Source organism: Dromiciops gliroides, chromosome 4 (genome assembly GCF_019393635.1).
Source record: "Dromiciops gliroides isolate mDroGli1 chromosome 4, mDroGli1.pri, whole genome shotgun sequence".
Taxonomy (NCBI): Eukaryota; Metazoa; Chordata; class Mammalia; order Microbiotheria; family Microbiotheriidae; genus Dromiciops; species Dromiciops gliroides.
This window is the reverse complement of record NC_057864.1, coordinates 130900227-130915558: the sequence shown is the minus strand read 5'-3', so window position 1 is coordinate 130915558 and position 15332 is coordinate 130900227. Positions and strand designations below refer to the sequence as shown.

At 33.7% G+C, this 15332-nt stretch overlaps 1 protein-coding gene across 1 annotated transcript in view; it reads right to left on the bottom strand.

Moving 5' to 3' along the window:
* AHCTF1 (AT-hook containing transcription factor 1) overlaps positions 1 to 15332 on the bottom strand; it is a 115228-nt gene that overhangs the window by 26670 nt on the left and 73226 nt on the right. Inside the window, exons 21-26 of the mRNA XM_044004193.1 lie at positions 14906 to 15093; positions 13718 to 13862; positions 13509 to 13640; positions 12783 to 12930; positions 10770 to 10920; positions 8945 to 9052 (exon numbers count right to left, since the gene is read on the bottom strand). Coding sequence (XP_043860128.1) covers positions 8945 to 9052; positions 10770 to 10920; positions 12783 to 12930; positions 13509 to 13640; positions 13718 to 13862; positions 14906 to 15093 — 872 coding nt within the window. The remainder of the gene's footprint in view (positions 1 to 8944; positions 9053 to 10769; positions 10921 to 12782; positions 12931 to 13508; positions 13641 to 13717; positions 13863 to 14905; positions 15094 to 15332) is intronic.

The window sequence follows — 15332 nt, the reverse complement described above, 5'->3', positions numbered from 1 at the left end:
TTCATATCTTCTTGCTGATCCAGCTTATCTTTTCCTTAATCCTGATTTAACAATTGATCAAACACTAATCTTTATATATATTTGGCAGAATGTAAGATATTATTATTTCATTCCATTAACCTGGTTCTCTGTTTTTTGACAAGTTTCAGATAGTTTAAGATACCCAATATTTATTAGAGTGATTTATAAAATTTATAAAAGTACCAAACTGTGTTCCTCAGCAGATTTCTCGTTCTAATCCATGATCTTTTTGCCCTTTTTATATTACACATACCCCATTATGATTTTTAATAAATTGTGAAGCCTTCAGTAATTTGAACTAGATATGTAAATTAAATGTGGAATTATCATATTTTTTACTATATTAATCCTGATTATGCCTTGCATTAAGAGGTAGGTGAAATGTCTTTCAGGCAAATGTCTGTCTGAAACAATGAGATATGGTGTAAAGAACTGTGTTGAAAAAGGCTGGAAATTCTCTCTCATAGTTTCATGAAGAATATCTTAAAAACACATGTAGGTCACTCACAAAAAGATAATAAAGTTAATAGATGGATTACAGTTACATATTTTGTTTTCCTCTGTTGGGTATTAACATGGTCTATTATTTTTTTTCTGGAACTTAGCTTTAAGTTATTCAAAATTGTTATACACATAATTTATAATTAAAATATAAGACAGCTTAAGATGAGATACTCAAGGAAAGGTGGAAATATAAAATACAGCAAAGAAAATTTTCTTCAAATAAAACATTTTTAGAATAACCAATTCATCATCTAAAATTATCTAAGAATCTTAAAAACTATATTTTTGTTCTCACTTCTATATATATAACAATATACATAAATTACATAAAATTATCAGACTATATCTAATCAAAAATTATGTCAAAACATTCCAGAAAATATTTGGTTTGTTCTGAAATGAAACTGATAAATTATCACAAATATTAAAACCAACACATCATCATTTAGTATTACATAAAACCCAAATTGCATTTATAAACCTGTTTTCTGAGGTTATTTATTTTTACAATACATTATCATCTTTATACGAGATACTACTCCCACCTGTGATATAAATGATTTAACACTTAAGCTGAAAAATATACACTTAATTTCTTTTACCCATCATGGATTAAAAATAATAGGATCATAGATTTAGACATGCTCAATTCAAGCTTTTCAATTTACAATTGAGGAAATTGAGGCCCAGAGAGGTTAACTAACTTGCCCAAGGTCACACAGGTAAATGAGAAAGGATTTGAAACTAGGCACTTTGAAATCCAGTGTCTATTCCATTATATGAATATTATACTGACAGAAAAATTCAAATATAGGACAATTAAAAAAATTGTAATTAAAAAAATAGAAAGAAAAAATGGCAAGACTTAATTGAAAACTGACCACTGATCCCTATAATTATATATTCCTGAATACTTTTTAGTTGGGAATCATAGGGTAGCAATAATATTTTTTATTTCTTTGGCTACCAAAATGGCTCATCTGAGCAAGTGTTAGATGTTTAATAACCAGTGATACAACCACAAAGAAGTGACTATTCTCTAACTAAGCACTTTTGAAAAACTTCTATAGGAACTATACCAGTGAAATTATGAACTCTCCAGAAGTTATATATCAGATCTCTCCCATTTTCTTCCTCTTCTCTCCCCCCCAAAAAACCTAAAATGTATGAAAATAAGGTGAATTATTCTGGTACACCAAAGAATATTTCTCAAAAATGCTTTTCATTTTCTCATATTTATGCTTGAAATATCTATGCAAGATAAGAGTTGAAATTTGAGTGTGCGTGTGAGAATGAGATCACAGAACCAATGAAGTATCATGGATGGAAGGGGAAATTAGTAACTATGCAGCTTAATTCATAACTGAAAAAGAACTCAACATTCCTAGTAAATGGTCAGTCTTCTGCTTAAAGCCTTTCAGTGAAGGGAAACCCATTATCTTTTACAAAGTTCATTCCCCTTCTGGGCAGTCCAGTGATCTGGAAGATTTTTCTTAAATCTTTGCCACTTTTTCTTTGTACATCTACTTATTATTTAAGGGGAACAAGTCTAATCCCCCTTCCCTCCAGGTGAGAATCCTTTTAACTTCAAAAAATGTCTCTCCATATGCCCTACACCAAGTCTTCTCTAGTCAAATAGGACTTTTTAACTTAGGGTCAGTGAACAATTTTTAAAAAGCATTTTGATAATTTAACTTTAATATAATTAGTAACCTTTGTAATTCTATGTCATTTTATGCATTTAAAAATTATCAAGTTTTAAATTTAAACAAACTTTATTCTGAGACAGATCCAAAGGGTCCATGACACAAAAAAATTAAGAATTCATGCTTTAATTGATCCTGATGGCCTGGAACTCCATATGAAGGGGATGCTATTTTTCTTCTTGGAATAAATGGTCTTCTTTCAATAATTCAATTCAACAAACATTTGGAAGTTTTCTTGATGAAGACTGAAAAATGCTACAGTAGCCAATTGTCATGTACTGAGGCAACCTAAAAGTGACCTAGACTCTATTATGGAAAAATCAGAGTGAAAGAAGGTTCTTTTCAAAACTATGGCCAGAGGGGGCAGTTAGGTGGTATAGTGGATAAAGCACCAGCCCTGGATCCAGGAGGATCTGACTTCAGCCTCAGACACTTGACATTTACTAGCTGTGTGACCCTGGGCCAAGTCACTTAACCCTCAATGCCCCGCAAAACCAACCAAACAACCAAACAACCAAACAACCAACTATGGCCAGAGGAAAAACTGAAAAGATCTGCTATGGGCCAGGGCTTTCTTCACTTCCCCTTATATATCACAGTAGGGGAATAGCTAAACTCTGGGGTTATGTGTCCTTAGGGGAGCAGCTGAATAACTGGAGATCACTAGAATGAGGTAGTACAGTTAGGTGGTACAGTGGATAGAGTAGGGCCTAAAAGTCAGGAAGACTCATCTTCCTATGTACAAATCTGACCTCAGACACTTACTAGCTGTGTATCCCTAAGAAAGTTAAGAGCTTAAATCTGTTTGTCTTAGGTCCTTATCTATAAAACAAAATGGAGAAAGAAATGGCAAACCACTCCAGTATCTTTCCCAAGAAAACACCAAATAGGGGCCAAAAGAGTCAGACATGAGAAACCAATGAATAACAACAGTGAGGTAGATAATAAGAAAGACTTACTCATAGGATAAGAGAACTCTAGCACAAAGGCTCTCTCCAAAAAAGAAGGGGCTTAATGGCTTTCTTTTACACTGGGCAGGGAGTAGAAGTAAGATACATAACCAATAAGCAACATTCAGCATTTGAGCACCATCCAGAATCAGTGCTTAACTATAAGACATTAAGTTGCAGAGATATCTATCAACTTGCACTGTTAAAGAGGCCTATACCAATGAAATCAAATTTTCTGACCCTATCCACACAAAATCATTTCCAAAAAATAAGTGATCTGAGGACACGAACAATTGTTGGAAGAGATAGAAAATGGATCAAAAAATTCTACAACTCACTAATAAACGCAGATAAAAAAAACCACATTGAAGTGATATTCCTACACCAAAGTGGCAGTATGACAAATGTTAGAAATAGTTTATATTGGACGTAAGACTTGAATGCTGGAAAATGTTATGCAAGTATTCATGCTCAGCAATCCCATGACTTTGTATATACCCCATATATGCTTTTGAGTTATATTTAGGGATATATTTTTTTCTGATTTGTACTTCAATTTTATAATAGTTAGGAGAAAATGACCAAAACTCACTTTTCCATCATTACATCTAGAACACAGTGTTCTAAAAAAAGGAATGTTTTTAGACAAAAATTATGTTTACCTGCATTGTGTAAAGAACCATTTTAAGTAGTATGTTGTCCCTTGGGTAATTAGTACAAAACACCCTCCCACCCCCACTTCCTGTCACTTAAAATGAGGAAAAGTGTTACACTGAATTCTTCAATAGACTTCACAAGGAATATATCTTCTAAAAGATGAACATTTCCCCAGAAAGTTGGAAGTAATCAGTAGTATAAAAAAGATGAAAATGAAGCAGATCTTAAGGATCTACATGATATCAAATGAATGTTTTATCTTTATGGTAAAGAGCAAATAAAGAAAAAAGCTCATAGTATAACTAAAAATATTAAGCTAAAAAAATAGCAAAAATTACTAATGAGAGTCCCCCAACAATGGTTATTGCAATTCTGAAGAAGAAAAAAAAAAGACAACCATCTTCAACTTGGGTCTTTAGGTAAATGAAACTTAAAGTAAGTTCACATAAAATGGGGACTTCTAATTTGGCAGTGGTCTGACAAAGACTTTTGAGTGAACAAAGTCTGAAACCCAAAATAAAAGACTGAAGCAAACTCAAACTGGTTCACAAATACATCTATAGAAAATTGCCAAATGGAAGCAAGTAACTGTAGATGTGAAAAGGTGGTTTAAAAAAAAATTGGTTCTATTAATGGGAAAATAAATGGATGCCAATAATAATACAAATGACTTCCACTTTTAAAAAATTACCTTCTTATGAAGCTCATTAAAGGGAAACAACTTAACTAAACCTAAAAAAAGAAAAAATAAAATCAATCTTTGAAAGTTTGGCAGTATACATGCACATTTAAGTGCATTCTATAAAAGGAATACTTCAATATACATTATTCAGTTTATCTTGTATATTCAAAGTTCAAATAGTTGTATTTCTAAAAATATTGAATTTGTCATTCAGAAGGCTGAACGCATTACAAATTTAGATCACAAAGTCTTTAGAAAATTCTTAAAGATGGCAGCAAAATCACAAAGATATTTTTGAGGCCTTAGGGAATAAATCAGCAGAAAATGGTAACACTGGCATGTTTAAAACAGAAGTTTGTCTCCTGTGCTATTGAGGATAGGGGATATATATGATCCTTAAGTGTTCACAGAACAATAAAATAAGATTTTCATTAGAACAAATTTATAGAATCCTAAGATCTCTAATTTTGGAGAGACCTTGGACAAATCCAAAAACAAACAACCATTTCCATTATGATATTTCTAACAAGTGGTCAGCTAATATCTGTTTGAAGACCTTCAGAGAGTAAGGAAACACAACTTCCTAAATGTCTCTGTTCAACGTGATTACCGTATGCTCAAAATTCTTTGAAGAAAAACAAAGTCCTTTGCTATGTGAAAGCCCTTAAAATACAAGCTATGATCCAAACTAAGTCATTTCTCCAGAATAAAAATATTCACTTCCTTTGATCAAGACTGCTCAACAACCTGACCATCCTCCTCTGGATATACTTTATCTTATTAATGCACGTTCTAAAATCTCACACCCAGAAATGAACAAAACACCCCAAAAACAGTCTGGCCAAAGCAGAATACAACAGGATGGATCACCAACAAAGTCTTGTCATACCTACTCCATGTAGTATCTATGTTCTAGTTTGTCAAGATCCTTTTTGATCTTTACTGTGTCATCCAACGTGTGCTATCTCTTCATTTGCAAATTTTGTATTTCACTGACTAAAAACGTTCAACAGCACAAGCCCCAGCTTGGATCCCTCAGATACTCAATTTGACTGAAACCATTAATAACTCCTCTGCTAACCAACCAATTTTAAATGTACTTAATTTTTCCATCTTTCCCACAAAAATACTATTAGACTGTCAAATGTTTGTTTCTACATAAACTAAAGTATACCATATTCTCTTGATTAAGCAGTTCAAAAATTCAAGAGTAATGAGGTTACTACATGCCATATTCTCAATAAAGACTTCCTTTTCTAGATCAAAGTTTCTTAAACAGTGGGTTGTGACCCATATTGGGTTGCATAACTGAATGTGGTGGTCACAACAAATTTGGCAATAGTAAAAGGTTATGTATAACTATTTTATATACCTACATACCTGGGGTTGTGTAAAAATTTGGGGGGCAAAAAGGGGTAGTGAGTAGAAAAAGTTTAAGAAGCTCTGTTCTATGATCCAGCCATTCTGGAGAGCAGTATGGAACTATGCCCAAAGGGCTATAAATCTATGCATAACCTTTGACCCAGAAATACCACTATTAGGTCTTTTTCCCAAAGAGATCATAAAAAAGAAAAAAGGATCCACATGTACAAAAATATTTATAGCTGCTCTTTTTGTGGTGGCAAGGAATTGGAAATTGAGGGATTGCCCATCAACTGGTAAATGGCTGAACAAGTTGTAGTATATGATTGTAATGGAATACTATTGTGCTGTAAGAAACGATGAGCAGGCAGATTTCAGAGAAACCTGGAAGGACTTTCATGAACTGATGATGAGGGAGATGAGCAGAACCAGGAGAACATTGTACACAGTATCAACAACATTATGTGTCGATCAACTGTGATAGACTTAACTCTTCTTAGCAATACAACGGTCCAAGATAATTCCAAAAAACTCATCATGGAAAATGCTCTCCAAATCCAGAAAAAAAAAAACAAAACAAAACTGTGAAATCTAGATACAGATCGAACCATACTATTTCTTTTGTTTTTGTTGCTGTTTTTCTTTTTTTGAGGTTTTTCCTTTTTGCTCTGATTCTTCTCTCATAACATGACTAATGCAGAAATATGTTTAATGTAATTGTACATATATAACCTATATCAGATTACTTGCTATCTTGGGGAGGGATAGGGAGGGAGAAAAATGTCAAACTAGAAATCTTATAAAAACAAATGTTGAAAACTATCTCTAAATGTAACTGGAAAATAATAAAATATTTATATATATAGAAAAAAAAAGCTCTGTTCTAGATGTTGTTCCTGCATGCATTTATAATATATTAAAGAATTTAATTAGCAAGAATTTGAATTTAACCATAGTGAACTATTATTTTATTGACTCCAAATGTTTCTTCTTTTTGAAAACTGCAACATATCTTCTTTTGCAGTGCTACCTCTCCCATTTTTCATGAACTTTCTAAAGACACTGACAATGTCTTAGCACTCACATTCATGAACTATTTAAGTACCTTGGGAAGCAGTTCATTTGGCATCCCAAAGTGGAATGGTGGTGTAATTCATTGCTCAGAAGGCTTAAACAGGCTCAGTGACCACATAACAGGTGAGAGATGTTATAAGGACTTCTTTCTTGTATGCATCAGATTAATTCAGTAATGTTAAAAAATAGGAATGGGGGCCATTAAACCACACATTTTTGTATATTTCTTTTTTTGTTTGGTTTGTTTTTTGGGTTTTTTTGCAAGGCAGTGGGGGTTAAGTGACTTGCCCAGGGTCACACAGCTAGTAAGTGTGACCTAGCTGTCCCCATATTTCTTTTTTATTAATACTCTTTACAGAAGAAAGATCGTTCTACTTGACAGAGGTAACAAGCAATTCTGCCTTATCTCCACTCTCAATTATTATTGTGTAAAGGCCCCTTAGTAAAGATCTTTTCCTTGTTTTTTGCTATCTACAGCTTTAAAAACCAAACTATCTTTTGGTTATTTTGTTTCTGTCAGTCTTAACTCACAATATACATGAGGTACATTGTATGCTGGATTGTACTCAAAGGACGTAGACTATTTTAATTCATGTTCTTGCATAATACCAAATTGTTTTTAAGAAAGGTTGGACAAATTCACACCTCAACTAACAATTTCTCCAAAACCTTTGAGTATTTCCTGCTTTTTCGATCTTTTCCAATTTTGGGAGTAGGGAAAAACATGAAACTTCAAAATGTTTTTTAAAAATATTATTTATATTTATCACTGGTTATTGGGAACATTCTTATATGGTCAAATTTATATTTATTTTATTGAAAGTGGTTTTTTATATCTTTTAATAAATTATTTATCTTAAAAAATTAAAAAATAAATGATTCATCATATATCTGTTTCAATTTCTTATGTATCATAAAGATTTTTTATTAGTTATGATGTATAAAGATTTTCTCCCACTTTAAGCTGATACTGATTTTGTTTGTGCAAAAGCTTTAATTATGAAATGAAAATTGTCCATTTTATCTTATGATCACCTCTTTATTTAAGGTATATCCTCTTAAAACACAAACAAAATCTGCTTTCTCTTCTCTGCTTAATTTCCTCTGCTATCCTTTCCAAAAGGATAACATAAATACACTTTGAACTTAGCTAAGAATTACTTTTGCCAGCGTATAAAGAAAACATTATGCATTGTATATAGATCACCATAGTTCTCCTTGTTTTCCATTATTTAGAAACAAGATCCTCAGTCTTTTGTTATCCTCAGTTCTTGTTACTCGCTGGTGGCCAACATTCCTGTTTAAAAAACCCGCTTTGCCTTGCTAGCACCTGAACAACCACACCTAACTTTACCCTTATCCTTCAAATCAAATTCTAATCAGATTCAATTTGGGGCCTTCTCCAAAATTCCAAAAACTTTCCAACAGCCTTATCTTCATGATTCCCACTCCTGTGGCTCCTCCCACTGACAGAAATGACATTGTTTAATGTAAAAGCTTCAACCTTTTAAATTTAATGTGAGTACAAATTCAGCTATTCCAAAATTTCTAAATTCATAATCTTACCACATAATTAATGTTACATATAGAGAAACTTGGAAATTCTGAGTCTACTGCACAGTCTAAGCCAAACTATGTACTTAAATGAAAATTGAACATGCAACAAGGAACAGGGACATCCTCATGGCCAAAGTTCACGAACAGGGAGCCAGTAGAAACTACAAATTTATCAACCACTATAAAAAGAGAACAAATCTGAAAAATCTTGTATTTATAAAAATAGCATATTAATAACTCCCAAACTACCAAATTCATATGAAATATTTCCTATTTCCTAGATTTGTAATGTGTAACATTCTAAATGTTAACAAAAAACCCCAAAACAACAAATCAAATTACATTTAAAGGTGAAAAAGCTATTTAAAAGCATAACTGAAATCATCACATAATTTCCCTTTTAAATTTTGAATTAAAAATCAAAGTCTTACCTGGAAATTTTTTCTGATGCTTTTGTAATTGGTGTTCCAACAAATGCATCAGGCAATTCTGTATCTGGGAGGGAATATACTACTGGAGAAGTTTCTTCAATTTTAGGGCTATATAAAAAAGAAAAACTTAACATTTCAATCTTAAATATGTACAACATTAAATTTAAGAAATTAATCAATATACTGCTACAAGATTTTAATTTTTAAAATTTTCTTATTATTTCTAGTCAAAGGAAAAATCTTAATCCCACAATCTATAAAGAATGTAAAATATAATCATACTTTTTATGGGGCTAAAATACTAGCTAGATTGTCTAAAAACCTAATGAGTGGTCGCCATAAATCAGGAGCCTCAGCAAGAGTTTAGACTTTTAAGCATTTATTAAGGTGCATTAGGATCTAGTGATCAAAGAGATTCATCTATCTATCTCAGGAAGCCAGCATCTCAGCTCCACTCAAAACAGGGTCCCAGGCTTGCTCGCCCCTTCCTCCTCCCAGAAACCTCCTCTCCAACCGGAAACAGCCATACATACATACATACATACACACACACCCACACCCCCACACACACCCACACCCACACCCACCCACACCCCTCCAAGCTAATTGGCTGGTAGCTCTGACTGACAAGTCCCTCAGGCGGTTCTATAGATGTAACTTCTGGATGCTAAAGTCACATGGTCTCTAAATCACATGCTTTCTTCTCATTGTGGAGCTTCCCAACAGTATCTCTCCAGCAGGGGGTTGCAATTCCAATTCTCACAACTTCAAATGAACCTGTGATTCTGTTGGTATGGGCTGTCCTTCCACCAATGCAAATCAAAAGCCCTCCATAACTTAGCAAATGGTCTTCAAGAATTACTCTGGTAAAAAAATTAATCAACCTGGCTCAATGATGAGCCTACTCAAATTTAACCTAAGGAAATGAATATTAGGCTAACTCTGAGCAGGGATTAATTCATTCTTTATAGCTGTATCCTCAGCTGCCAGCACAGTGATTGTCACAAAAGAGGCACTTAATACATACTTGTTAACTGACTGACTGAAGTAGAAATATGCTGAATGTAAAATTATAAGACCTGGGGTTCAAAGTCCAGTGACTTCTGGAGAAGTCATTTAATTTAGGACTCAGTTTCTTCTTTTGTACAACAAAGACATTAGACCAAATGATGGCCTTTAAGGTCCTTTCTGGCTTTAAATACATGACCCTATTATTATTTACTTCATCCCTGGTCTCATACTCAACATGGTAGGATGTGCTCTTTTGGCATGGCCGTCAAGAATAAGTCAGATTTCTGTGTCTTAATAATGCAACAGACTAGTACTTTATAGGAGGTATAATGTAATTACAGAGACACAATGGAGATGATTATGTATGGAGATGCAATGTGGACTGGAGTATGAGGTCTGGCCTTGGAGCCAGAAGCTCAAGATTGATTCTTGTCCTATTTCTAACACTTTGTGCCGCTCATGGCAAGTCATACTGACTCTCAGTACGCCATACAGGCAATTCTCTAAAAGTCTAAGTTGTAGAAAAGATGCTAACCAATATTGGTGGAGTAAGTTTCCTCATCCTGATGTATTTACAGGTATAATCCCTACTATAACTTTCCCTATCTTATAATTATTTTTAAAAGGGCAAAAAAACCCCCCAAACACCCCAAATATCACTTTGGGGTGATAGTTCTAGTTGTATTCTCCAATCACATTAAATTCTAAAAGAAGGTTAACGTTCTTAAGTAAAAATTATAATTATAAGAAGTATTTCCTTGACAAATATGCAAATTACATAATTAGAAGCATTAAAAAATAGAAAAATACTTACCTGTTGTAAGGGGATAAGTTATTTTTCAATTCATTCCCAACCCAAACCTCTCCAATTTTTGATAATACATTATTGATGAAGGCTGCTCTTGTTAGTATAGTTCCTGCTGTAGTTTGTTTTGCAATAGTAGATAGTGGCTTGGGTCTAGAAACTGTAAACAGGATTAAAAACTTTTTTAAAATGTAAGAAATCACTTAGTCCAGCCTCTAAATGAAGCACGAACTCTCTTTACCGCATCTTGAAAATGGATAAAACACCTCTATCTAAACACCTTCCACACTAAAATGAATATCTAGTGGACAAAGTTTGGTTCAGGAAACCAACAAAATTAGCAACTTAAGGAAGGTACTTCATTTTTTCTTTGTATTCTCAGCACAGAGTAAATGGTTAATGTTAAATTGAAAAATCAAAAGAGAAGCCCAGAAAACAGGAATCATAAAACAAGTAAAAGAATGAGAATATAGATGCAAGAAGGGGGAAAAATAAACACTCATATAATAGCTATTATATTCCAGTCATCATGCTAAGTAATTTACAAATATCTCATTTGATTCTCAAATTTGTCATTTTCCCTAATTGTGTTAGATTTTGTTAATTTCCCCATTTTTAAGTTGATGAAAATGAGGTAGATAGAGGTTAAGTGACTTGATTAGGGAACATAACCAGTAAGTATCTGTAGTGGAATTTGAACTTGTCTTCCTGTGCCCAGGCCCAGGGTTCTATAGACTGCTCTACTTAATTGTCTCTTTTTATTAGAGAAAGTTAACAAATGACACTAAGTATATTAAAAGTTTTACATAAAAGGCAACATACAGAGTGCAGAACATGGAATTAGGAAAAGGTCTGGATAAGCAGGGTACATTCCTAAACTGAGTTTCAGTTTCCTCACTTATGAAATGGGCATTTGTGTGTGCATGTGCACACATATACATGTCAGAGCTACTGTAGAACAAATGAGATGGTGAATAATAAGTGTTCTGCCATTCAAAGGTAATTGTCATTGTTAGAAGATGGTGTCTATATCTTGGTTATCTACTATGGGTTAAATGTGAAGGCTAAAACTGAAATATAAGAAATCTTGACATGGCAAAACTCTGAATGACAAAAAAACAAAAAAAACCCAAACCCCCCAACTCTGAATGGGGTTAAATTGCTAAAAACAACAGTTTACTAAAAATAATTTAACCGGGGTTGCTAAGTGGCACAGTGGATAGAACACCGGCCCTGGAGTCAGGAGTACCTGAGTTCAAATCCGGCCTCAGACACTTAACACTTATTAGCTGTGTGACCCTAGGCAAGTCACTTAACCCCAACTGCCTCACTAAAAAAATTAAAAAAAAAAATTAACCATTTTAAAGATCTACTTTGTGCACAATATTGTTACTGAGATAGATAAAAGAAATTAACAGGGTTTATATATAGCCAAGTAAGAAGAAATTCTTTGTAGAAATCTTTTTTTTTAAAATTACGATCTACCAAAAAGAATAATTTTGCCAGCTAACCAACAAGTAGAACTGTGAAAAAGACAAATAATGAATTCATATATGTATACACACACACACACACACACACACATATATAAAGGAAGGGGCAACTAGGTGGCACATATATACATAAAACTCAGGTCATCCTGAATCCAGGGCTGGTGCTTTATGCACTGTGCCACATAGCTGCCCCTTCCTTTATATATTCTTAAAAACTTTTTTGAGGGGGCAGCTAGATGGTGCAGTGGTAAAGCACCGGCCCTGGATTCAGGAGTACCTGAGTTCAAATCCAGCCTCAGACACTTGACACTTACTAGCTGTGTGACCCTGGGCAAGTCACTTAACCCTCATTGCCCTGCCCAAAAAACCAAAAACAAAAACACTTTTCTGAGTGTTTCACCAGTCTTTCCTGAAGCTAGAGAAAGAGGGAAAAAGCTTTCAATATACTAAATTTAAGCATATTGTTTACAAAGCTGTTCTAATCCTCAGTTTAGTATTACAAAGTCAAGAAACTCAAGTGAAATCTTACCTTCTCGAAAAACCGATGATGACAAATGATAGGGTTTAGCTCGTTCCATGGCTAACTTTCTCTGTACTCTAGGAAGGATCTTCCCATACTGATCTAGTATGGAATTCCTAGCAATTGACCTCTCCCTCAAACGAGGATCACGATCATTCTATTGAAGACATAAAAACACACACACACACACACACACACGCACACACACGCACACACACGCACACGCACGCACGCACGCACGCACAAATCAATACTGAAAAATCTACACAGACTATACCAAATATATACAGGAATTTAAGGTCTTAAGAAATGAACTTTGAATATTTATATCAATCTTCCTTACATACCCTTTTCTCTAGTGAAAATATCCCCTTTTGTACTAAACTCAAATGTCCTATATGTTTACGAACAAAGATTTGCAAAAATATCATACCATTCCTACCTAATCTTCAGTTCCTTTCTTACTAAGTCTTTAATTAATTGAGTCTCCTCTAATTTTTTTTGTACTGAAGTGAAATAAAGGAAGGCAGGTAAAATTTCTCCAATTATCTGAGAACAATTAATATACACAAGAAGGCCAGATTAAGTTGTTTCAAACTGAACTGGGGTGGGATTTCTTCTACCTAAAACATAACAAGTATAATAATTTAGATTTCTTTTGTGAATTCTAAAACTGAGAAAACTCTCAAATTTTCTTTATTATCTAGCTTCTGCTAACAGAAAATTAAATCTTACCATGAGATTAACCTTCAGAGACTGATTCAGCTGCAATGCAGGTATATAATTGGCACGCTGTAAATGATGAACTAAAAGTAATTCATGATTCTGAACACCAGCATTGGACTGCAAAAATTTCACTAAACACTCCTAAGAGAAATAAAATGGATTAGTCACCCATCAAACAAACTTCAAATTCTGAAAACTTTATTCTGATGAGAACTTACTTGTTCAGTGTCTGTGAAAGGTAATTTCAGCAAATCTTCCATTAAGCCCATTTCCTGGCAGGCTTCATACATGTGTTTAAGTAATTCCTCTACATTTAACCTGTTTGAATGTTGCCGCAAAAGACTCCAAGCCTCAACCATACACCTGCAATTAATATTTGACAGTTTCATTATTCTATAGCAAAATTTCCCAACTTTAGAAATTTCTTCCTTTGAGGAGTTCATAAATACTTTAACATAAATAGTTCACAAAATCTTTTCATTTGCCATCTTAGCTGTCATGTGGCAAATACCAAAGTAATTTTTAAAAAATCTACTACATGGGGGCAGCTAGGATAGAGCACCAGCCCTGGATTCAGAAGGACCTAAGTTCAAATCTGGCCTCAGACACTTGGCACTTTCTAGCTGTGTGACCCTGGGCAAGTCACTTAACCTTCACTGCCCCACAAAAACAAACAAAACCAAAGTTCGCAACCCTGTCTATTTTCTTTTTTTTCCCCCAACTTAATTTTTTTCCAGTGACATGTAAAGAAACTTATCAACATTTTTATAAGATTTTAAGTTCCAAATTTTTCTCAGTCCTTCCCTTCCGCCCCCCCTTACAAATTGGCAAGAAATCTGGTATAGGTTATATAAACCATGTCTATTTTCAGTGTTACTATAAACGTATTCACAAAACTGTAAATGAATTGTGGTTATTAGAGTAAAGGAATACTGCAAAGAAATGAAAAAAATGTTCAAGGGCTCCCTATAGGTAAACTTGATATAATAAAATCAATTAAGATTTGGCATCTGAGTTTTCCTTAACATTTGCTCCTTTAGCTAATTTTAAAGGATGATAAAATGAAAATTCATAAAAACTGAGAAAAGTTGATTAAATAACTACTTTATTAAATGTAAAAGGTTTCATTCCTCTAAAACATCTAACCCTAATTAAAACAGTCAACTCTTGTTTATCCATGCTATGGATTATTCCAAGATAGTTTCTCCTTGCATCCATAATGCTCCTGGATCACCTACCCATTTCACTTCACAAATTTTACTATCAGATAAAGCAAAATATAAATATGAAGCTTTAAATTTCACAAGATCATGTAATGCAGGCCAAATAACCACCATTTCCTTCTCACTAGCACAGATAATCAAGTGGCGATCTATTGCTAAATGAAAAATACTTCTGTTACTTACCTATTAAAAAGCAAAACAGTGAGGTGAAGCATAACCTCATTGCTACTTGACACAGATGGTTTCATTGTTTGAATGTATCTAAGAGCTAGTCTATGTTCACCCTGGCACATAAAGGCCTGAATAATCTTTGTGTGTTGCCATGTCATAGACTTTATTGTAGCTGGATGAAATAAAAGATCCAAAGCACTCTGTAAAAAGGACACCGAAATTAATTTATTTAACTTATTTATTTAAAATATTTAAGATTATCAAAGGAATTTGTCTCAAAAGAAATAACATATAGGAATATTAAAAATAATGTAGTTAATCTTTAAGAAAAAAGGGCTGGGGCAGCTAGGTGGCACAGTGGATAAAGCACTGGCCTTGGATTCAGGAGGACCTGAGTTGAAATCCAGCCTCAGACACTTGACACTTAATTAGCTGTGTG